Source organism: Pseudophryne corroboree, chromosome 6 (assembly GCF_028390025.1).
Source record: "Pseudophryne corroboree isolate aPseCor3 chromosome 6, aPseCor3.hap2, whole genome shotgun sequence".
NCBI lineage: Eukaryota > Metazoa > Chordata > Amphibia > Anura > Myobatrachidae > Pseudophryne > Pseudophryne corroboree.
Genome location: NC_086449.1, coordinates 540,983,775 through 541,009,788, shown reverse-complemented (window position 1 = coordinate 541,009,788; position 26,014 = coordinate 540,983,775). Strand labels below are relative to the sequence as shown.

General features: G+C 42.0%; 1 protein-coding gene across 1 annotated transcript in view; it reads right to left on the bottom strand.

Moving 5' to 3' along the window:
* Positions 1-21,380, bottom strand: part of LOC134934617 (solute carrier family 23 member 1-like) — a 319,416-nt gene extending 298,036 nt beyond the window's left edge. The window contains exons 1-2 of the mRNA XM_063930011.1: positions 21,225-21,380; positions 14,798-14,950 (exon numbers count right to left, since the gene is read on the bottom strand). Of these exons, the coding sequence (XP_063786081.1) occupies positions 14,798-14,950; positions 21,225-21,380 (309 nt within the window). The remainder of the gene's footprint in view (positions 1-14,797; positions 14,951-21,224) is intronic.
* Positions 21,381-26,014: the final 4,634 nt, after the last annotated feature.

Here is a 26,014-nt window from a genome sequence, read left to right as displayed (position 1 = left end):
GTGAGGATCGACGGGGACAGGCCGCGGCGGCACACAGAGCTGCAGTTGTATTCTTTCTATTGAGCTGGCGTGAACCAAATGGAGCTCATGAACTGGCAGCCAATCAGGAGCTGCCAACTCCTGATTGGCTGCCGGTCTGTAAGCTTCGATTGGCTCACAGCCGGCTTAATAGAAAGAATATTACAACATCCTTATTGTTATTGCTTTGTAAAGTTTTTGGGGGTTATTCAAAGTTGTTAGCAAACTAAAAAAGTTAGCAATTGGGCAAAACCATGTTGCACTGCAGGTGGGGCAGATGTAACATGTGCACAAAGACTCAAGGCAGGTACACACTAGACGATTTTGAACCAATAAAGATAGAGATAAAGATTTTGCTTTAAAATTTCCCCAGAAGCAGAATGAAAGTTAAAGTGTATACACAGTGAACGATATGTTAAACAATATCGTTCAGTGACTTCACCCCTCCCATCCCTGAACATGCAGTCATGAAAGATATAGGCTAAATTGGACTGCATGTTCAGTGGATAAAGATACACAATAATGACCCACGGCAGCATGCAGTGTAATAGTTACAGTGCATACACACTTGATAATATGCACAATAACATCTTTATCGCGCATATCGTCCACTTAAATTGTCTAGTGTGTATGCCCCTTTACACTTGGGTGTGGTGTGTTCAAACTAAAATCTAAACTGCAGTGCACAAATAATGCAGCCAGTATTTACCCTACACAGAAATAAAAAAACCCCATCCAAATCTAAATTTCTCTGCACATGTTACATCTGCCCCACCTGCAGTGCAACATGGTTTTGCCCAATTGCTAACAACTCTGAATAACCCCCTTTATCCAGTATGCATTCCCAATAATACATACTGTGGTGATATGGACTGATCAGTCAAGCACTGAGTTTCCAGAAGTGTGGTAACCTAATTTAAAGCAGAAGCTGATTACAGGAAGAACACAAGGCTGATAGAGATCTAAGGAAACAAATCTTCAATACTGTCCACAATTCTGGTTGGAAGAAAATTGTAATAGCACTTTTGGAATGTGAAAGGGGGAGGGAGATCTAACTAAAAACTCTTTCCATCTAAACTAAATTCATTGTGAGTCATATATACAATTTGAAAATCCCTCTGAACCTTGATGATTGTAAAACAGGGGCCTCTGAAAAAAATGTGTTTCCTTGCCACAATAAAATGTCAAATGCTGAGCATTATTATTCATAACCTTACAACACAAGCAGTGTCAACCAGCCGACTGATACAAACCAAGCAGATTGTCCTGTAGATGATGATACATATACCATTTACCTTATATACCATAATTAGCATTACTTGTGTGGAAAAGTCACGGGGGTTGTCAGAAATGAATTATACAGCCTAGGGTCATAAAAGAAGTTAAATCTGTCCCTGAAATAATTCTACAGACACTGCTGAGCTAATAAATACATAATAACATCACATATATTAAGTTAAAATAAAATGACTGTGCCCTTTGTTTTATGTGGGGTCCACTTAAGCTTGGGGGCTACTGCTGCATCCCGTGGAAACGTCAATCTTTATTTTGAGTGGCCTTTGAAATTCTCCATGCTTTTAATGTTCAGCCTGTTCATGTGCAACTCATTAGTAACAAAGCCAAGTATTAAGTATGTGATTAGTGGAGACTGCCATCTGGGGTTTACATTCAGTACTGGAGAATATGTTACAACTGTAGAATAAATACTCTTTGGTTCATGTTACTTTGAGCATTATTACATGTTTGGTCATGTGAAACGACTAAGATAATGCACAATGCTGTTTTAAACAAAACAGACAGATTTCACTTCAGCTGCTTCAGTAATGGCTGTGCTAAAATAAGCCTGGTATGCTTTATAGTTCAGTGTGAGGACTCTAAAATGGAACTCAGGGAAAACAGTATTCCTAGTTACAATAGTCTTTATATTTGACAAATATTTTCATAGTATTTTCCTATGGTGTTACTAAAGGGGATCGGTATGGGATGCCGACGCATATGATACCGAAAGTCAGTATACTGACATTGACACCTCATGCGCCAGAATGCCGGCAGGTGGGCAAGTGCAGCAGGTTCTATTCTCCCTCTATGGGTGTCGTGGACACCCACAGAGGGGGGATCACCTACTTCGCCGGTATTCCGGCGGCAGTATAGTACCCCTGTTAGGATCCCAATGTCAGTATTGAGACAGCTGGAATCCCGACGGGCGCTATTTTAATGCATACCTGCTAAAGACATAACATAAGCCCTCAGTAAAGAAGCCTGTGACTAGCTTCCCTCACAAATAGGTTGGCCATTATATCCCTTTAATATGGGACACCTATTATTTACACAAGTTCTGTGGCTGGAAAAAAAAAAACATGTGAAATGCAGGCATGAATTTAGCCAGCCACAGAACCTGTGTAATCATAGGTGTCCTGCATTAAAGGGATATTATGGCAAGCCTACTCTTACCTCCTGTGTCTTAACTTCTGTGCTTCCTTTTACAGAAACGGGAAGCGGTGAACATTCCACTGCATGGGATCCCGGCAATCACAACGCCGATGCCGGGATCCCGTCTGGCGCCACAGGCTTTGCTCCCTCTGTGGGTATCCAGGACAACCATAGAGGAGAATATAACCTGTAGCGAATGCAGCGAGCCACTGTGCACGCAGCATGGTGAGCTCAGTGAGCCCACTTACTAGCGCTATCCCCACTGTTGGCATCCTGGTGGCCGGGATACCGATGTCGGTATACTGACGGCTGGCATCCCGGCCATCGGTACTACATACTGAATCCACAGAAAGAATCAGAAGCTGTCAGTAGCTGGAGGGAAAAGGATTCTATCCTAGGCCACAACTGTACTGCTGCAATTCCTATTTTCATACCATTGCTTTTTTTCTGCCAAGAGTGTAGAGGCATGTGATAATGCTGATTATCTTACAGGAATGAAAGCTATACCTTAGACACACCTTAAATACACTTTACCATGGAGCCGCTGCGGCCGCTATACTTAATACAGTACTTTGTCCGCTATTAGCGTACAGAGTCCCGTACTGTGTACGGACTTTGCGTACAAACGCCGCACTGACGGTACAAAGTACTCACAGCGCGTACACACCCAGAGATACACTTTAAACCTTTTACAGCAATGCAATGCAATGATAATACACTTTAAACCTTAGCAGTGCAATGAAGACACAACACCAGATTGTAATTAAACTGCTGGGTTCCGACACCACAGCGTATTATTGCTGAAAGGGGGTTACAATACAAATAATACAATACAATATAACAGAGTTAATGGCTACATTCAATGGTACATACGTGAGTGGATTCGCTTGCGCTACTCGGTCCGGTCCTCCGTCATCTGATAGATAACGTTGTGAGACTTGTGCCTGACCAGGCCTGCTGCAGGCTCTCTTTATACAATTCATCCAAAACATTACACAATGGATACTGTAATCTCTTTGTCCATTGGACACAGGGATGGTCATTTACAGTACAGGAGAGGTCATAGGTCGGTTTGAATAGGTAGGCGATGTCTTTTCCAACTGCTCTTGTGGGTGGTCTCCTCTGGATTCCAGCCGCATACATAATGTACAGTAAATACAGTTTATATCTATATTCTGCTCCTGCACATAACTATCCGCAGGAACATGCGATCTTCCTCAAACCAAGACCGGAATGTTACCCTTAAAATACCCTTCAGCTGGATACCAAACACCACCTTATAACCTTGTTCTTTCCCCTCCTATCCTGTAAAGGTGAATCCCTTTGTCCTGTTACCATTTAAACTGCTGTTACTTTCTGATGTGGTGCAGGGGGACTATGAGTACATTGTGCACTATTTGGATTAAATATGTAATGTGTTTTGATAGCCTTCCATGCATTCACAAACTCTACCGTAAATACCCATACCACGCGCTAATGCGCAGGACCACGGGAGCGACCATACGCAAATTGCGAATATGTGCACACACAACAGAACAAGTACATGCGCGGAGGCCATCTGTGTGTAGTTTGTACGTGATGTGTGTACTGCAATATTTTTCGACTTTGACAGTCCACCCTTTGGCAGTCACCAATAACTGCCACTATCTAATCACTACACAGAAAAATATCTACACAATATCTACAGAAGTTTGGATGGTCGGGGGAGAGTGGTAGGTAGGAAATGTATGACCTAGTGGGATAGTAAAAAGCATGTATGTATGAATCCATGTCTAAGGGGCATGTATCATCGTGCCGTATATGTTCTAAATAAGCTTCGAGGTATTGCAAAGTATACATTAAATCCTTCTCATCCCGTATCAAGGGTCTGTAAATGGGCCAACAAACACTGCCGAGCTCTTTTCGGCTTCTTGTTAAAACAAATGGGGTGCACATTTAGCTGATGATACATGGAGGGGGAAAAATATGTGAGTGCTAGCATATGTGGATATCACCTGTCGACTATGTGTGCTATTAACTGGAGGTTGCAGAGATGAAGATAAGGCACATATCTAAAAAACATTCATATAAACATTTTGGGTAGGGCAGATGTCTTTTCCGGATGGATGTATCTGGGCCGAGGGGGAAACAAAGGAAAAACGGGTGAAAGAAACAGGCCATGAAATTCATTTGCATTCCTTATCATAACACTGTCTCTATGGATGGGTCACAAATTAAGTCTGCTGCTATAACAGCGCCCTCGCTCCTTAGACTCATCAACTTTGTGCCGTGCTTGCGCCGCGTCAGAATTCGAACACACCTAAATATCAAACCAATAATTATGACGACTCCCAGGATACAAAGGAGAAACTTCCCTATACTCATAATAACATTTTGAGCCCACTCTCCTAAACCTGAGAACCAATTTCGTGGGTTCAACCATGAGACCCAGCCGGTCAGTTCATTACTCACAGTCGCCAAGGTAAGGTTGTGTTTCCTCCTGAACTCCCACTTCAACTGCAAGATATCGTCCATCTTTTGATCGATAATCTCCGTTGGATCATCAGTGCTGTTCGTAATATACGCACAGCACTTCACACCATATTGAGTTGCCAGAGTAACACAGTACCCACCTGACACGGCTGTGATATAATTTAGGACCATCCTGTGCTGAATCAGTTCCTTCTTGTAAGCTTGAAACTCCCTTCCCGTATACCAGAAGGTGTCGTCATACATCTCAGTGATATTATCTATCAAGTTCGCTAGCGTATGGATATACCTATAATTTATAATTCCTCTGGCAGTACGGGTGATGTCTAATGTGAGAAGGAATTGAATCCCGGTGGATTCGTGGATCAAATCAGAGGCTGCGTGCTCTGTCCTATCTATGAGGTGTCTCTTGATAATGTGTTCATAGTGAGTATGAGTATAAGGAGCCTGAGCACTGCGGTGAATGTCTTTCATCTTATCATGGGTTATGGTCATGACCTCTGGTAGTACTCTCCCAATATAACACAATCCCTCTGAGCTCGGGGCAAGCCACTTGTACGCCTTCCTCCCACATATGAAATAGGCATCATCTGGGAGAACATAGGGGACAAAATATGACATCACCATATTACAAACTTTCCAAGTAAAGAAACCTATCCCTAGTTCTCCCATCTGCTCAGTACAAGTATCGGGCTGGATGATATGAGCACAATACCCTGGCGATACTTTTCAAACCCACATGGTCTTGCTTCCACGAGTATACCTATACCGAAAATACCTCCCACTGTTGGCTATTTGGCGTACAAGTTCAGAGTCTATGGGTATCCTATCAGCTCTGTGTGAAAAGGTCATTGTCTGGTTATTCCACGTCACTTCCCAATTTCCCGGTTTTCGGTAATTGGAAATATTGAAACATAGTAAGGATCTATCTACATGATACTGGTGGAGCTTCAAACTAGGGGGCCTAGAAATATTGAATTTCTTGTCCCCCGGTCTCCCACCCCGTAATTCGAGTACCTCATCTATTGCTAAAGGGTATGGTACTAATCCTGACTTGCTCTGACCTTGAGGTACCTGTGAGCACACCCAGCATTCTGTCTGGTTTAAGATCTTACCCACTAGTGAGTGGTAATCACTCAACGGATGATGGTCCATGTCGATATAAAGGTTGGACTGACATCTCTGGATGCACCCATCCTTAACTATATTCTCACAATTCCTACAAATACAATATTCATCAGACAATAACCCCTCACAGTGCCTCCGAGCTCCCTGACTACCAGAGCGCTTACTGATGCTAGCCTTTACTAAAGTGATGCGCTGATCCTGAGATTCTACAAATTCATACTTGCCATCAGAACCCATTCCAGATCCCTGCTCGACCTCTCTGGGACCCTCACCAAAACACACTGTCCTTATCAGAATCAGAATTACTAACAGAACCCGAAACGCAGTCTCTTGTGGTCAATCCATTTCGTTAGGGGAAAGGAGGAAAATAAGAAGGAGAAAAGAAAGGAAAAATGCAGGGGGAGGTGAAAAAAAGAAAGTGGTACGACAACCGTTCTAGCTCTTGTTACTCTCTGTGCTCAGATGCCCTTCAACAGTCCTGCCTCTCAACTTTCCCGGAACAGACACTCCAGTGATACGAGATTCTCTACACTCTGCTCTTTGTCACGAGTTCTCTCCGGGTCAGCAACCTTCTTGCAGTGGGACGAGTGGATCCAAGTCTCTCTTTCGGCGACCTTCAATGCTGTTGTGCTGGTTAACAAGACTTGATACGGTCCTTCCCACCTGTCTATGAGGCAACCTGAGCGTAAGAAATTTCGAATCATCACATAAGCCCCAGGTTCAATGTCATGACAATTACTGTTCGGTAGGTCAGGAATCACCAGCTTTAAATTTCTTTGTTGATTTCTCAGCTGCTGACTCATCCCAACCAAATATTTCACAGTCACTTCATTATTACATTTCAAATCATCCTGGGGGTCTATCATTACATGAGGTTGTCGACCAAAAAGAATTTCAAAGGGTGATAGGTTAAGGGGACACCTGGGAGTGGTTCTGATGCTGTACAACACTAGTGGCAAATCTTCTGGCCACGACAATCCAGTTTCAACCATTAATTTGCTCAGCTTGTTCTTAATAGTGCTATTTACTCTCTCCACCTTTGCACTCGCCTGTGGACGGTACGGAGTATGCAGCTTGCTATTAATTCCCATCAGTTTGCACATGACCTGAAATACTTCACCTGTAAAATGGGTACCCCTATCACTTTCAATTATTCTAGGGATACCATATCTACACACAAATTCCTGCACAATTTTCTTTGCAGTGAACGTAGCAGTATTTGTGGCAGCAGGGAACGCTTCTACCCAGTTAGAAAATACGTCAATACAAACTAACACATATTTTAAATTCCTACAGGGTGGTAACTGTATGAAATCGATTTGTATTACCTGAAAAGGTCCGTCTGTCGGAGGGATATGGGATGTCTCTGTTGGTATTGACTTTCCAATATTCTTCCTCAAGCAAGTAAAACATGTCATTGCTCTTTTACCTGCATGAGAAGAGAATCCTGGTGCACACCAGTAGGATCTCACCAGCTTACACATACCCTCTTTACCCAGATGAGACAGACCGTGTGCTGCCTCAGCTAAGCTTGGAAGATATGCTCTGGGGGCTACTGGCTTACCTTGTCCACCTGTCCACAGTCCTGAGGATTCCTGGCCATATCCCTTTGACCTCCAGACTGCCTTTTCCTGTAATGAACACAAATCTTGCATTTCAATAAATTGTTGTGTGTTGATCATGTTAAATGTCATCAGTGATGTGATGTTCGTTTGTATGGGGGTGCTGGCTGCTGATTTAGCAGCTTCGTCTGCCCAGCTGTTACCAAGTGAAATTGGGTCTTGGTTGTAAGTATGTGCTTTGCACTTGATAACAGCCACTCTGTCTGGTTCCTGTATCGCTGTTAGAAGTCTTTTTATGTGGGACGCATGCACTACGGGTGTGCCAGCTGCCGTCATGAAATTTCTGAGGCGCCATAGGGCCCCGAAATCATGCACCACTCCAAAGGCATACATAGAATCTGTGTATATATTAGCTGACTTACCCTTGGCCAATTCACACGCTCTGGTTAGGGCAACCAACTCAGCAACTTGTGCTGAGTGCGGTGGGCCCAGGGGTTCAGCTTCTATGATACCTCTGTCGTCTACAACTGCATATCCAGTACACAGGTCTCCCGAGTCCATTTGTCTGTGGCAACTACCGACAGTGTAGAAGGTAAAGTCTTCCCCTTCCAGTGGGTTGTCACTGATGTCAGGTCTCGCAGTGAAAGTCTGATTCAGGTATTCCATACAGTCATGCGTATCAGTGTCTGCACTAAATCCTCCTTCACCATCATTCTCATCCTCCACCCTTTGTGCCTGTCCAGGCACACTTGGCAAGTAAGTTGCAGGATTTAGTGAGCTGCATCTCTTAATGGTGATGTTTACAGGGGCCATCAGTGATAATTCCCACTTTGTAAACCGAGCAGATGAGACATGTCTGGTTTGGGCAGAGTTCAGTAAGGCTGATACTGCATGAGGTGTATGGATGGTCAGGTTGTGTCCTAACACTACGTCCTCACATTTACTTACTAGCAAAGCTATCGCTGCAACACTTCGCAAGCATGTGGGGAGAGACCGCGCTACGGTGTCCAACTGTGCACTGTAGTAAGCTACCGGCCTGCTGGCATCACCATGTCTCTGAGTTAAAACTCCTGCTGCGCACCCTGCACTTTCTGTACCGTATAATTCAAAGGTCTTCCCATAATCTGGCATACCTAATGCAGGTGCCTGTGATAGGTACTGTTTGAGTCTCTCAAAGGCCAGTTCGGACTCATCTGTGTGCGAGACCCGTTCTGGTTTGTTTGAAGAGACCATGTCTTGCAAACATAAAGCCAGTATAGAGAACCCTGGAATCCAGTTTCGACAGTACCCACACATTCCAAGGAAAGTGCGGATCTGTTGCTGCGTTTGTGGCAGAGTCATGTCGCAAATCACCTGTATTCTATCAGCGGTGAGGTGTCTAAGTCCTTGAGTCAAGCAATGTCCCAAATATTTTACCCTGGTCTGGCACAACTGCAACTTATCCTTAGAAACCTTGTGTCCCGTTTGGGAAAAATGAAACAGAAGCTGTTTCGTGTCTTTCAAGGACGATTCGAGTGAGTCAGAACACAACAATAAGTCATCGACATACTGTATTAGCACTGATCCACTCTCAGGTTGAAAGGATTGTAAACAGTCATGCAAGGCCTGGGAGAAAATACTCGGGCTGTCAATGAAACCTTGGGGGAGACGAGTCCAGGTGTACTGTACTCCCCTGTATGTAAAAGCAAAAAGATATTTGCTGTCAGGATGTAGAGGGACAGAAAAGAAAGCAGAACAGAGGTCAATGACAGTGAAGAATTTTGCAGTAGGGGGAATTTGCATGAGGATGACAGCTGGATTGGGCACTACGGGGAATTGGCTCTCAACTATCTTGTTTATCCCCCTTAGATCCTGCACTAGCCTGTAACCCCTCCCCCCACTCTTTTTCACAGGGAAGATGGGACTATTGGCAGTGCTGGACGTCCTGACTAGGATGCCCTGTTGTAGCAACCGCTCTATGACAGGGTACACTCCTAATTCCACCTCTGGCTTCAGAGGATACTGAGGGATTTTTGGAGCTATCCTATCATCTTTTACTTGCACTACTATTGGAGCTACATTTGCCATCAATCCAGTGTCTTATCCATCTTTGGTCCAAAGGGAACCCGGTATTTGTGAGATCATTTCCTCTACCTTTGATGGACACTTGTCTATAACAGTAGAATGCGACATTAGCCTTTGAGGGGTGTCTAATATATCCTGTACTTCTTGAGCATGGTTCCCAGGTATATCCAAGAAGACACCCTCTGGAGTACAGTATATGACACACCGCATTTTACACAATAAATCTCTCCCGAGTAGATTAGTCAGAGCCGATGCAGCAAACAGGAAAGAATGTTTGGTTTGCAAGGGCCCTATCGTAATTTCTGCTGGTCTACTCAAAGGGTATTGTTGCACAGTTCCTGTTACTCCCATTGCCGAAATTGTTTTACCTGTGATTTTTATACCTACTGTTGTATTTAACACTGACCTGGCCGCCCCTGTATCTACGAGAAAAGGTAATGGTACACCAGCTACATCAACCGTGACCTCAGGTTCATTACCAAAGCTAGCAATTAACTTCACTGGCTGCAGACTACAGGTGTGGCCCAATCCCTATTGTGTGTTGAGACCCTCCCGCAGCGCATTGGCAGCTACAATATGTGAGGGGGGTAGCTGTGAGTTTTCGGAGACCTGCCAGTCTCTCCTTGGTGGATACCTCCTTGTTTCCCCTGCATGTGGCTCAAAACCTCTCCTATATGGTCCCTGATCCCAATTATGTGAATTGTAGTGAGGTCCGTATTCTGGTCTAGGGGGTCGGTTTACGTTATGTGTACTTCTATTCCTACAATCCTGGGCAAAATGTCCTTTCTTTTTACAAGCGTAGCATACTCTAGGTCTTTTCCAATCAGCAGGGGTCTGGGTTTTCGGCTGATGGGGTTTTGCTGTAAGGGCCTGTATACTTACCCTCATCAGCTTTTCCCCCTGTGACTCCCTGTGCTTACTGATGTTCCTATCATGCTCGACAGCGGACTCTCTCAATGCAGGTACTGAGATACCTCTCCAGTTTGGTAGATAGGTCTGTACCCTTGTTCTCAGTGCCTCCTTCAGCCCGTCCATTAATACTGAAACAGCTACCTCCCTGTGATGTATATTGTCTCTAATGTCCTCGATCCCAGTGTATCTAGCCATTTCCTGCAGTGCTCGATGGAAATATTCAGATGCCGTTTCACCTTCCTTTTGTCTTATGGAAAAGATTTTATTCCATTTGACAACAGTAGGGAAATATACTCCTAATTGCAGATTGATTTGCCGTACATTCTCCTGATTGTATTCATCAGTGAGAGGTACTTCTGCGTCTAACTTACAATCGGCTATGAATTTTGCGGGGTCAGTATTTGAGGGTAAACATACCCGTAGCACTGTTCGCCAATCTTTGTTCGTGGGTTCGTTTTCGTTACTTAACTCTTTAATGAACCTCTGGCATGCGACTAGATCTTTTCTGGGATCTGGAAATTCTGACATAATTGACCTTAACTCTGCCCGGGACCAAGGACAATGCATGGCAATGTTCCTGATGGGAGTGACTCCCTGAGCGTCAGTCTTCCCATTGGGGACTGCAATCACCCTGACAGGATTTAACTCAATTACATAATTCTAGTTTGATTCTACAATGTGAGGTGCTATTGTCTCTGCATAATGTATGGTACCGTACTTACCTGTGGACACGACCTCACTTATCCCTCCACTAGGGGGCCTGACTACTGCTCTTGGTGGTTGGGCCATGCCCACCTGAGTGTCTTGTGTGGTGGCTGCTAGAGAGAGTGCTAATATCGTGCTAGGCTCATCTTCCTGCTCGCAGTCCTGGGGAAAATTTAAAATGGGATACAACTGGCAAGGGTTAGCATTAGTACATTTATCAATTACTCTCCTATCCTGTACCAATGTACCATTGTCTGTAGCAACTTTCTCACCCACAATATATGGTGGTGGTGGTGCGGTCGCCATTGCTTTCCCGCTAGGTTTGGAACCTGCTGCGCGAGCTAATTCCCTTTGCATATCCCCCTCCTGTTGCCATAAATTGTAACAGTCTGTATGTTTAATCCTTTGTTTCTTGGATTTTATCAGACATATCCTTAACCTTAAGTTCTGTAATACCTCTGATTCAAAGCTGCCCACCATAGGGAATGGTACCCTATCATTGTTAGTCATACATACCCACTCATTGCATAAAACTTCTGTGTGTGAACCATATTTTTCACACATGATAAACCTTGCTGAGCCTTTTGGCCACAATTCTGCCTGAACCCTGTCTAAACGTCTCTTACTTGAGCAACTGGCTCCCATATTTGTGGGTCTTTTCTAATAACTTTAAAAAAAATTCCCACAAACACCAAAATACTCAATATAAGTAGACGGTGGAAGTATACCCGAGCGCCTTCCACTCGCTCTCACCCACGCTGGCCAGTACAACGATACACTGTTGGTAGCGGATCGCAATGTACCCAACTTAGGGCTCCTATCAGACCTTACAACACCGTAATTTCTTTCGGTGGAACTTCTGTTTGGAATATTTTCCTGAGAGAGGCAGAAATTAGATAAATATCCTTCACCCTTTCCAGTGAAGCCCACCAGGGAGATTTCCCGACGATATCAAAGAAAAACCCCTTTGTCTATACAATCACGTCGGCGTATGCTCTTCCACAGTGCATATGACACAATGGTATCATGTTGTGCTGTGCAGAACAAACGGACATGCGATGCAATAGCACAGCCTATAGATACTAGTTATCTGTATGCCCTACAATTGCTGTAGACCACCTTAGCCTAGACCACTCCAGACCACTTTAGACCACTTCAGTTGTATGGGATCACTTCAGACCACTTCAGACCACATCAGTTCCTAATAACGTAGGGTAGCGAACCCTACGCCACCGGGCCTCTACTAACCCAGTGTTACCACTTCAGACCACTTCAGACCACTTCAGAACACTTCAGTTCTTGGGTTCAGTATCCACTCACTCCTGCGTTCGCTCACTCAAATACACTTTGTTTTTTCTGTACAGAAATTTTGGATTCATTCAAGTTGGCAGCTTTACCCCCAGAGGCAATTAAAAAAAAAAATTTATACTAAATTTTGTTTTTATATTAAATTTCTTTAGAAACCGGGTAGTTTGGTGCTATTGTAGCGTGGCTACTGTCCCGCCTTTAAACTAAATGAACTATTGTGTAATTTGTCCTTAGCGACCGTACTTCTTATGCAATTTGCGTAAACACGCTATCATGCGTGTCTCTTACGCCGCGTGTGCAGTTCCGTACTGTGTCCGAGACACGTGTACAAAACCGTACGTTCGCAATAGCACAAATCACACAATTCTATAAATGTGAGCAATAAAACTGCTATTGCCCACTAAACACAATCCACACTTGTTCCGTTTTAATCCTCTTACTACTGGGCCAGAACTGCGTTTTGTGATTTTACTCTTACTTCCTTAAATACTTATTTTATTTTTAACTATATAGCAACAAATGTCTCCGGTTTCACACAGGTCTAAATGAATCTAGCAATCTGAATGTTATGGCAACAATGTGAGAGAGTATGCAAAGTATGGGTGCCTTTTGTTGTGTACGCTTTTGGCGCCAAGAAAAAAATTCACAGATTTTAAATAGCTTTTTTCCTGTTTACCTTACGAGTTCTACCAGCATCTCTACAAACCATACAGAGCAGACGCCATCTAATCAGCAATCAAGTAGGGTTTTCAGTGCATCCATCGACCAGAAAAAAGATACGTAGGATACTTTCTGTCCACCCTTTGCTGATAGATAAAGTCTACTGTGACCTGTTAGGTAGTAAGTATGTGGAAAACCGGAGGAGCCCCCAATTGATAATGCTGATTATCTTACAGGAATGAAAGCTATACCTTAAACACACCTTAAATACACTTTACCATGGAGCCGCTGCAGCCGCTATACTTAATACACACTCTACGTACTTTGTCTGCTATTAGCGTACAGAGTCCCGTACTGTGTACGTACTTTGCGTACAAACGCTGCGCTGACGGTACAAAGTACTCACAGTGCGTACACACCCAGAGATACACTTTAAACCTTTTACAGCAATGCAATGCAATGATAATACACTTTAAACCTTAGCAGTGCAATGAAGACACGACACCAGATTGTAATTAAACCGCTGGGTTCCGACACCACAGCGTATTATTGCTGAAAGGGGGTTACAATAAAATAATACAATACAATATAACAGAGTAAATGGCTACATTCAATGGTACATACGTGAGTGGATTCGCTTGCGCTACCCGGTCCGGTCCTCCGTCATCTGATAGATAACATTGTGAGTCTTGTGCCTGACCAGGCCTGCTGCAGGCTCTCTTTATATAATTCATCCAAAACATAACACAATGGATACTGTAATCTCTTTGTCCATTGGACACAGGGATGGTCATTTACAGTACAGGAGAGGTCATAGGTCGGTTTGAATGGGTAGGCGATGTCTTTTCCAACTGCTCTGGATTCCCGCCGCATACATAATGTACAGTAAATACAGTTTATATCTATATTCTGCTCCTGCACATAACTATCCACAGGAACATGCGATCTTCCTCAAACCAAGACCCGAATGTTACCCTTTAAATACCCTTCAGCTGGATACCAAACACCACCTTATAACCTTGTTCTTTCCCCTCCTATCCTGTAAAGGTGAATACCTTTGTTCTGTTACCATTTAAACTGCTGTTAGTTTCTGATGTGGTGCAGGGGGACTATGTGTACATTGTGCACTATTTGGATTAAATATGTAATGTGTTTTGATAGCCTTCCATGCGTTCACAAACTCTACCGTAAATACCCATACCACTCGCTAATGAGCCGGACCGCAGGAGCGACCTTACTCAAATTGCGAATATGTGCACGCACGACAGAACAAGTACATGCGCGGAGACCATCTGAGTGTAGTTTGTACGTGATGTGTGTACTGCAATATTTTTCGACTTTGACACATGGAAGCCAAGGTAAAACCAAATATAAGACAGCTAGCAGTCTTTTCTACAAGGTAAAGCTTGAGGCGCACTATAATAAAAGATAATAGTAATAATAATATGCATAGATTTTGTCCCATTTACTATTCCTGAAATCATATTCCTTAAAATTATTTTTGTGACCTCTTATTTTTAAATAAAAAGTTATATACAAACCTGAAGGGCCAACAGTATACACAAATACCAAGGCGGTCTGTCATCGATGGCATAAATTAATTCTATAGATGGACCGTAGTGCTCTCCCACATTAGAAGAATTAGTTACATTCTGACCATTTCCTTCAATGTCATTATCCAATAATTTATGTGCCTATAAAATAGAAAAAAAATATTTTAATAAACAGCAGCTGGAGTAATTACTGTCAGTTTATGCTGTGGTGTGGTTGGCGTAGGACTGAGCAGGAGTTTTTGTACATCAGTATTCCAAAGGGAGGGCAACTTTTCAATGATGACAAATACACATCGGTCCAAAAAATGTGACTTAAAATGTTGACATATCTGATAACACGTAGTGGGTGTATTCAATTGATTATCACGACCGTTCTCTAGTCTAAAGTGACGGAATTATATTCAATTGTTTCTGTTTTTTGCACTAATCGCGCCTATAGAGGTTGGCTTTAGCCGCATAAAGCAGCTAAACCCAAAAGTGCTGGGCGCGATCTAAAAAATGGGTCACTTTTCACGCACCGGGGGGGTGCAAACTAAAATGCAGGCACCGGCAGCCAACACACCGGAACTGAGCTATAATTGAATAGCTCCGTTTGGGTGCCATCTAGTGGCTGCCGGTGGATAAACATTTTAATTCTGCCCATTATGTCTCACAGTTATACATATCTCAGCAGCTATTAGGGTCAGTATTGCAATCCATCTTCCTACAATATCTGGAAATATCCGCAATCAGGACTTGAAGTACTGTATATTGCTGTAATTCCTGCAGAATAAGGAAAGAAAGTCAAAAAATACTAATTGTTAGCTTCTGGATAAGTTTTTGAATTTTGTTTTGAATGAAAGATTTCTCCCCATATGTTATGAGCATGAACCATTTATATATAGGTCAATAAGCTACCCTCAATGAGCTACCCATGTGTATGCATCAGTAGATGATTGAAGTCAAATCTCGCAAGCACCTCATTCATTTGTATACTATGCATCATAGCCACCATATCACTTAATACTTGGAAGAAAAAAAACAACAACAACTTTGCATTACAGCTTCGAAGTGGAGAATATTTTGTTTTACAAGAACGCTTTGATGGAGATAATAAAGCAGAGCTCGAGGACTAATGAAATAAACCATTAAAAAATTATGCTATAGTTTTGTAAATGTGACTGTTAAATCACAAATATATAATCTGTGCAATACTATGGTTTTTTTTAAGTCTTTTGAAAATGGTATTAGCAAGTGATTAGTTTATTGATGACATACTGTAGGTATGTTCCGAGTCATATAGTGTTGTTGCCATACAGTACATAAGCATGCACTAATGTCCATACAATCAGTTTGCTGTCCACAGGAAATCTCACAGTTGGTGCCACAGACAATGCTTACTTTCATCACCAGAAGAGGACCTTATGCCTGTATTGGCTGCAGTAAATTGCAATGACCCTTATTTTCTTGTCCGTATTAACGTTATTAACATTGATGATACATAGAACTGATTGAGAAAGAAAGGGATGTATTGTTAAGCTGTTGTGTAATAAAGATATTCTTGCTATAATCCATTAAATTCATAGGGGTATATTTACTAAGCTCCCGATTTTGACCGAGATGCCGTTTTTTCATCAAAGTGTCATCTCGGTAATTTACTAAGCACTAATCACGGCAGTGATGAGGGCATTCGTAATTTTTTGCAAGTTCAGGTAAAAAATTACGAATGAATACACCATCGGTCAAAACGCGGCTGTTTAAGTATGAATCTCGGTCATTTACTAAGAAGTGCAAAGCAAAAAAAGAACAAACACTGCCGTGAAAAATTACAACTCGTAAAAAAGTGCTAAAAAAAAACAGACCTGCTTTTTTTATTCATGATTGGATAGGCATGCACGGATCCATGAGATCCGTGCATGTATATCAGTGGGAAGGGGTGGGAAAGTGCTTATTTTTTCAAAAAAAATTGCGTGGGGTCCCCCCTCCTAAGCATAACCAGCCTCGGGCTCTTTGAGCCGATCCTGGTTGCAGAAATATGGGGGAAAAAATGACAGGGGTTCCCCCATATTTAAGCAACCAGCATCGGGCTCTGCGCCTGGTCCTGGTCCCAAAAATACGGGGGACAAAAAGAGTAGGGGTCCCCCGTATTTTTAAAACCAGCACCGGGCTCCACTAGCTGGACAGATAATGCCACAGCCGGGGGTCACTTTGATATAGTGCCCTGCGGCCGTGGCATCAAAAATCCAACTAGTCACTCCTGGCCGGGGTACCCTGGGGGAGTGGGGACCCCTTCAATCAAGGGGTCCCCCCCCCCAGCCACCCAAGGGCCAGGGGTGAAGCCCGAGGCTGCCCCCCCCCCCATCCAATGGGCTGCGGATGGGAGGGCTGATAGCCTTTGTTGTAAAATAAAAGATATTGTTTTTAGTAGCAGTACTACAAGTCCCAGCAAGCCTCCCCCGCATGCTGGTACTTGGAGAACCACAAGTACCAGCATGCGGCGGAAAAACGGGCCCGCTGGTACCTGTAGTACTACCACTAAAAAAATACCCAAAAAAAGACAAGACACACACACCGTGAAAGTATAATTTTATTACTTACATACACACATACATACATACTTACCTATGGCCCCACGCAGGTCGGTCCTCTTGTCCAGTAGAATCCAAGGGTACCTGTTGAATAAATTATACTCACGAGATCCAGGGGTCCAGGCTCCTCGGCAAATCCAGGGTTAATCCACGTACTTGTTAAAAATAAAAAAAACGGTATCCCGACCACGAACTGAAAGGGGACCCATGTTTGCACATGGGTCACCTTCCCACGAATGCCAGAAACCCACTTTGACTTCTGTCTAAGTGGGTTTCTTCAGCCAATCAGGGAGTGCCACGTTGTAGCACTCTCCTGATCAGCTGTGTGCTCTTGTCCTCACTGACAGGCAGCACACGGCAGTGTTACAATGTAGCGCCTATGCGCTACATTGTAACCAATGCTGGGAACTTTCTGCTCAGCGGTGACGTCACTTTAGGTCAACCGCAGGGCAGAAAGTTCCCATCATTGGTTACAATGTAGCGCATAGGCGCTACATTGTAACACTGCCGTGTGCTGCCTGTCAGTGAAGACAGGAGCACACAGCTGATCAGGAGAGTGCTACAACGTGGCGCTCCCTGATTGGCTGAAGAAACCCACTTAGACAGAAGGCAAAGTGGGTTTCTTGCATTCGGGGAAAGGTGACCCATGTGCAAACATGGGTCCCCTTTCAGTTCGTGGTCGGGACACCGTTTTTTTATTTTTGGCAAGTACGTGGATTAACCCTGGATTTGCCGAGGAGCCTGGACCCCTGGATCTCGTGAGTATAATTTATTCAACAGGTACCCTTGGATTCTACTGGACAAGAGGACCGACCTGCGTGGGGCCATAGGTAAGTATGTATGTATGTGTGTATGTAAGTAATAAAATTATACTTTCACGGTGTGTGTGTCTTGACTTTTTTTGGGTATTTTTTTAGTGGTAGTACTACAGGTACCAGCGGGCCCGTTTTTCCGCCGCATGCTGGTACTTGTGGTTCTCCAAGTACCAGCATGCGGGGGAGGCTTGCTGGGACTTGTAGTACTGCTACTAAAAACAATATCTTTTATTTTACAACAAAGGCTATCAGCCCTCCCATCCGCAGCCCATTGGATGGGGGGGGACAGCCTCGGGCTTCACCCCTGGCCCTTGGGTGGCTGGGGGGGGGACCCCTTGATTGAAGGGGTCCCCACTCCCCCAGGGTACCCCGGCCAGGGGTGACTAGTTGGATTTTTGATGCCACGGCCGCAGGGCGCTGTATAAAAGTGACCCCCGGCTGTGGCATTATCTGTCCAGCTAGTGGAGCCCGGTGCTGGTTTCAAAAATACGGGGGACCCCTACTCTTTTTGTCCCCCGTATTTTTGGGACCAGGACCAGGCGCAGAGCCCGATGCTGGTTGCTTAAATATGGGGGAACCCCTGTAATTTTTTTTCCCATATTTCTGCAACCAGGATCGGCTCAAAGAGCCCGAGGCTGGTTATGCTTAGGAGGGGGGACCCCACGCATTTTTTTTTGGAATTTTACATTGTTTAATTTTTTTAAACAAAAATACGAACCCCAGCACGGATCACACAGATCCAGCCGAGATTGATTGTAAAAAAAAAACGGCAGTGTTTTGCTAATCACTGCCGTAAAATTTGGTAAAAAAACACGAATGACATCGACATCGGAAGCAAAGAAAAACCCGAATACGACAGCTTAGTAAATCCATCGTAATCAATTCAAAAAGTTGCAGTTTTACGCTGTCGATGTCATTCGTGATTGAACTTTGACCTTTTTACGGAAATTATGAATCTTAGTAAATAAACCCCATTATATTGAGCTTGCATGTTGTGCACAAACATGAATGTTGAGCAAATAAAAGTAAGAATTATTTGTAATCCATCTTTGTTTTACTATGTTGCAAGTAATTATGGCCTATAGCTTATATGTGTATTATAAGAAAATGGGTGGGGAAGGGTGACTGCGCTGATGGATAGCTGCAGAGAAGGTGTATAGGGAGAAGTCACTCTATCTCCAAAGGTACTAGACAGAAAAAGAAAAAAATACACCCTCAATCTTGCGCATCACAAAGGTCCATATGTTTATGACCACTTCCTATGAACTAAGGAGTGGTGAAATAATGTCCAATGTGATACAAATGTTCTTAATAATCCTATGGTTCAGCAATGAATGATCGATTTCCAAATGTACGTTCCATAATTACATGTATGATACGTGTAGAATACCCATAAAGGTATCTTTTTCCCAATGGTCCTGAAGGTTCGTGATGGGAGTGTTCTTCACGATCAGTCGATCATTCATTGCTGAACCATAGGATTCTTACGAACATTTGTATCACATTGCACATTATTTCACCACTCCTTAGTTCATAGGAAGTGGTCATAAACGTATGGACCTTTGTGTAGCGCAAGATTGAGGGTGTATTTTTTTATTTTTCTATATGTGTAGTATGTTGTGTTTTAAATAGAGATGAGCGGATTCGGTTTTACTCGGTTTTACTCGGTTCTCAAAACCGAATCTTATTGGCTCACGGATGTCACGTGTTTTGGATAGCCAATAAGATTCGGTTTTGAGAACCGAGTAAAACCGAGTAAAACCGAATCCGCTCATCTCTAGTTTTAAATTGCAAAATTGAAATTCTAAATGGCTGAATGCTGAGAAGCTTTTTCCTTGTAACTGGCCTTGTGCCATCTTTACGTTTAGTGAACAATGATAATGAGTGAGTAAGCTAAGAACTTTCTGTTAAAGAGATATACAGTATGGGTCTATTTGCTAAGCCTTGGATGGAGATAAAGTGGACGAAGATAAAGGGGTTTATTTACTAAGCCTTTGATGGAGATAAAGTAGAGAGAGATAAAGTATCAGACAATCAGCTCCTAACTGCCATGTCACAGGCTGGGGTTGAAAAGTTACAGTTAGGAGCGGGATTATTTCACAAAATCATCCTCAACAACAAAACGTGACAATTAGGGAGCTTAATTTATAATAATCACTCTCCTCCTCACCACAGGTACTGTCCTCTAATAGACAAGAGTCCGAACAGGGGAAGATCATCATGATGACCTTTCCTCAGTACAGTTGGTTCCATCGGTGGCATACTTATTTAAGCTTGCATTTTTGCTAACATTGTTTGGGGCTTATAATGTGGGCAAGTTAATAGTGATGAATAAAAAAAACTGTTTCTATGGATTTGCTATCTGTCAGTGTGGTTATTCAACAGGAGATGGTTTTATACCATATTTCTATGTTGAAGATGGATCACTTGGCTAAGGGTTGTTGACGCTGTTTTACAGTATGTCCAGTAGTTTCAGCTTGACCACTGACCATTCCCCTTTATCCAAGTTCCAATTTACCAGGGTGTTTCAGAAATGTTTCCTTCAGTTGGACTTATGGGTTGCAGCTTATAGGAAATGTTCTTTTAGAATTGGGGTTGCTACAGTACTTGCAATGCTTTAGCAGGCTCCTCCATTGACTCCATTAAGAAATTAAGTCATTGGAAGTCTTTAATTAACAGCACTTATATTGGGAGAATAAATTGGTAGGTTGGGCACAATTCCTGTGAATTTTTGGGAAACCCAAACCTCTTACCGCTTTGGTGAAATTAAGTTCTTTCCAATTTTTGCCCTATCAGAGAATTTTTTGCGGTTTTCATCTGGGTTTCCAAAAACAGTTTTTTCCTCCCTGGCTAAGCTTGTCTGTCTGCTGAGTTAACCTTACTGTCTTCGAGGACCTTTTGTGTTTCCAGTAATTCTTGTTGGGAGTGGTTTATGGGGCACTTATATAAATTGGGAAAGTAGGCAGAGAAGACCACCCAATTACTTGGCACTCATGATATAGGGTGACTGGGAATGCATGGTATGAAGCCTACTTGTCTGTCTCTTAGGAGGTGTGTTTTAGGTCTCTCAATTGTGTGATCATTCATCTGGGAGGGAATGATTTGAGGACATGTACATGTATTGAGTTGATCAATACCATCAAGGTGGCTCTTCTGACACTCTCTTCTCTGTTCCAGGGTTTGGTTCATGTTGACAGAGATTATCCCATGTCAGTTCTGGAGGCAGTCTCAAGGCGGGTGACTTTGGATAGGGTTAGGCACAAAATGAAAGTGGCTGTTCCCATTTGGTAATTAGTCTGGGGGGCCTCGATATTAAGCACCCCTGGAATAGATTTGAAGAGGTGGAATGTTTTATAGCTGATCACATACATTTAGTCAGGGAGGGGTTGGTGTTGTTCCTGAGGGACTTTTTTCTTTTCTTTAGTTTAGATTAGGAGGTCACACTGGAGTGGTGGACCGTGGATATCAAAACCTGGATTTAGTAGAAAGCAGTACACCTGGGTGGTCTCTAATGACACAAGAGTAGTTGAGTTGCAATTCCCTTTGAGAGAGGTCAGCTTTGTCTCTACCTCAAGTATGTACCCAGTCTCCATCTCAGGGCCCAGTGCTATGCAGATTGAAAGAGAGTGGTACTGCCCAATCCTGTTTGCACTGGGATGGATGCCAGCCCATTTTATTTAAATATCTTATTTGGCTGTGGACGATGTTCCACTGCTTTTTTATGCCACCCTTCATTATGTAATTCCAGCTATTCATAATTTTGGGTTATCAGTTTAAGGTGGTTATTAAAATAAAGGTTTGATGCAATAATAAAACCACCGGATAGCTTAATAAAGTTAACAGGGCAGCATTACCCAGAAAAATATAACTGCATCAGATAAATGTCAAAGTATGTGCATTAATATTAAAGATCTCAGTACTTGAAAGCACAGTGCAAAATAGTATACTCCTTTTTAGCAGATGCTCCAACATCGCTAGGCCCCCTGTCACAATCTTTGTGTCCACTATAGTTTTTACCCTGCCTGCAACATTAACAATAGCAATAACAATGTCACAAAACTTTTGCTGGGATGAAATGGATGCTAACAGTACAGTTAGGTCTGACATGGACCCAGAACAAAGGCAAAGAGTCTATTGCAGTGGTCCTCAAACTGTGTGCTTAGGCATCATGGTGTGCCGCAGAGCACTTGCAGGGGTGTCTTGGATTGGTGATCCAGGAAAAAAATCAAATTATTTATGGTCAATGTAATAGACAAAACCAGTGCTAGTGGCTGTCAATCATAAAATGTGTGGACATAAAGAAGAAAATCTTGTCCCTCATCACACCATTGAACCTAAGGATGACACACAAACACAATTTACTTAATATAATATTAATTTCTTTAGGCCTAGAAATGACGTGAAATAAATTCTGATACTCTAGGGCACCATGATTCCAAAAAGTTTGGGAACCACTGGTCTAACATATTGGTAGCCTTCACCAGGGTTTACCCGCAAGTGGGTTTGGTCTTTGATACACCCGATACAGCGATCACGACCTTCTGACTGGGTTCCAATGTATGGTCAAACAGGTCAGAACCAGGTCGGTAGTGCAATACCAGGGTATGCGCAGAATCAGGTCAGGTACCAAGGGAGCAGTACCAAGGGAGCAGGCAAGGAGAATTGTTATACAGACCAGACTTCCTTTCATAGAAAGGAGATTCAAATTTGTTCCATCACTTTACATTTCAACCAGATTGGCGCTCACATACTTATGGTAGCCACCTCCACAGCTGATGTTTTAATTGTTTTTTAAAGTCTTTTTTATAATAAACAAATACTATTAAAAACAAAAATATACCAATAAAAAGTGTACATAATAAATTATGTTATAAAAATCATTTAAAATAAACTTTTTTTATTAAAATTATATAATCTATTAAATTTTGAAATAAGGAACAATCTTGTTAAACTGAGCCACTGGATATTTTCTCATCCTATATGCATCTTTCATACAACACCTTTAACAAGTTTATGCTGTATATAGCATTAATGATACTTTGATTTACATTTCTTAAAGTACTGTAACTAGAGTAATAATCATTCTACTTCCATTCATGTTTGTCTCAATCTATCACTTTAAATCCTCACCACATTGATTTATATAATACACTGAAGAAAACAGAATTTGTAAAAACTATCATTATCAACTATTATACAATAATTATCTATTATCTATACGATTTATTTATTTATGAACATTTACTTGAACGCTGACATATTTTATTGCGCTTTACTGTTGGGAGCAAATCAGTAATACAACAATAGTAAAGATTGGGTAATAACCGACATAGAGCTAAGAAGATCCTGCATGCTTACAATCTATTGGGCTGTTTATATGTGCATAAAAGTATTTTTGAAGATTAACAACGAATTCTAGTATACATTTGGTGAATCAGTTTGATTTTATGAAGTGACTTACTTCAGCCTTCAAACAACAGTCATTCATTTCCATACTATCCACTTTGTTCTTAGAACTCATTTTCCAGGTGTTGACCACAGTAATCCACAACTAAGATTCATCTGTAAAATCCAGTTTCAATGTTCAAAACAACAGCCAAATGCACTTAATTAGTAACAGATTTTTGTTTCTTTTTTTTTCTCTCTCTCACTTTCTCTTATTGTGCACATAAGCAAATTCTTGATTAAGCTAATGTTTATCAAGGGCCCCTAAGTCAATTAAGTACACAGACAGTTATTTCAAATCTGACTTAATCATTATACAAAGACTAAACAAAAATCTGTTGTGTGATTATCAAAGCTTATACATTCCTACCTGTGTGTAACTGCATGCAGAACTATACATTAAAAATGATATACTGTTCAAAAACCCAATTCTAATTCATCAAGGACAACCTTACAATGTTACAGGAATATACGTTATTTGAGAAAAATTTTTTATTGACATACAGTACTCATTTAAGATTAATGGTAAATGACATCATTGCCGTCAGCATCAACACAGTGTTACAAATGGTACTGCCACAAAACATTAGACTTCTGTTATTGACCATAATTAAGAAGTTGTACAGTTCTGCTCAACTTCAAAGTAGCTTTTTTCCAGTATTTACTGTAAGTGCCTTAAGAAACACAAAAGATGAAAATGTTTCAATAAAACATATTGAAACAAAGCTCTTTGGTCCACTTATTCTACTGAGTTGTATAATAATAAATAGAGATGTGCACCGGAAATTTTTCGGGTTTTGTGTTTTGGTTTTGGATTCGGTTCCGCGGCCGTGTTTTGGATTCAGATGTGTTTTGGCAAAACCTAACTGAAAATTTTTTGTCGGATTCGGGTGTGTTTTGGATTCGGGTGTTTTTTTTCAAAAAACCCTCAAAAACAGCTTAAATCATAGAATTTGGGGGTAATTTTGATCCTATAGTATTATTAACCTCAATAACAACAATTTCCACTCATATCCAGTCTATTCTGAACACCTCACACCTCACAATACTATTTTTTGTCCTAAAATTTGCACCGAGGTCGCTGGATGACTAAGCAAAGCGACCCAAGAGGGCGGCACAAACACCTGGCCCATCTAGGAGTGGCACTGCAGTGTCAGACAGGATGGGACTTAAAAAAATTGGCCCCAAACAGCACATGGTGCAAAGAAAAGAGAAAAAGAGGTGCACTGTGGTCGCTGGATGGCTAAGCTAAGCGACACAAACACCTCAATATCACAGGAATTATTTGTTCTAATCAATGGTATTATTGGTCCAAATCACTGGAAGAAAATGACAAAATCACTGGAATTATTTGTTCTAATCAATGGTATTATTGGTCCAATTCACTGGAAGAAAATGACAAAATCACTGGAATTATTCGTTCTAATCAATGGTATTATTGGTCCAAATCACTGGAAGAAAATGACAAAATCACTGGAATTATTTGTTCTAATCAATGGTATTATTGGTCCAATTCACTGGAAGAAAATGACAAAATCACTGGAATTATTCGTTCTAATCAATGGTATTATTGGTCCAAATCACTGGAAGAAAATGACAAAATCACTGGAATTATTCGTAAACATTTGTAGACAGTCGCTGCTTTCTGATTACAGAAATGCTCAGATATTCCTGCGAATCCACAATCCCTTCCCAGAGGAAAAAGAAATTGAGAAACCGTTGTTTGAGAACGTTTGTTCTCTTTCCCTTACAAAGGAACAAACCACTTTCCAAGAAGACTGACGTTTTTGGGATTATGGAGACATAATGTTCTTGAATATAAATCCTAAAGCAGGTGGTGTATTAGAGCAAAAGAGTGCAAGAGACCAGCCATGCAGTTTCTGAAATATTATGACAAAATGTTACTGTATTTCATAAGCACTCATTCCTAACTCTGCTAAGTACTGTTTGGTATACTGTATCTGGCTTCCATGAGGTAGTTGTCCATTATTTCAGCTTCCATTGACCTTTTTGAAAGCGGTAGAAGTTATCGATTCTTTTTTTATTTTTTATTTTTATTTTCCCCTATTTTTAATTTTCTCCTGCATAGCCCAGTAACATGTTGCAATGTTAAGTATTGACTTGTGCCTTCTGGGGGTCCACTTCTTCACCAAACCCAGCCAAATCTCATCCTAACCCTCTGTTCCACGTTCTCTATGTACCCCCTTTGTGTCACCGATGTCTGTCTACCCCTCCCCTTTAGATTGTAAGATCTCACGGGCAGGGCCTGTGCTTATCCTTTGTCTTACTTTAGTAATCTTCAACTGTACCACATCCAGCAGTCTTCTGCCACCTGATATTTATTCCAGTGTCATCTGCTCATGTAACTATGTTTATTT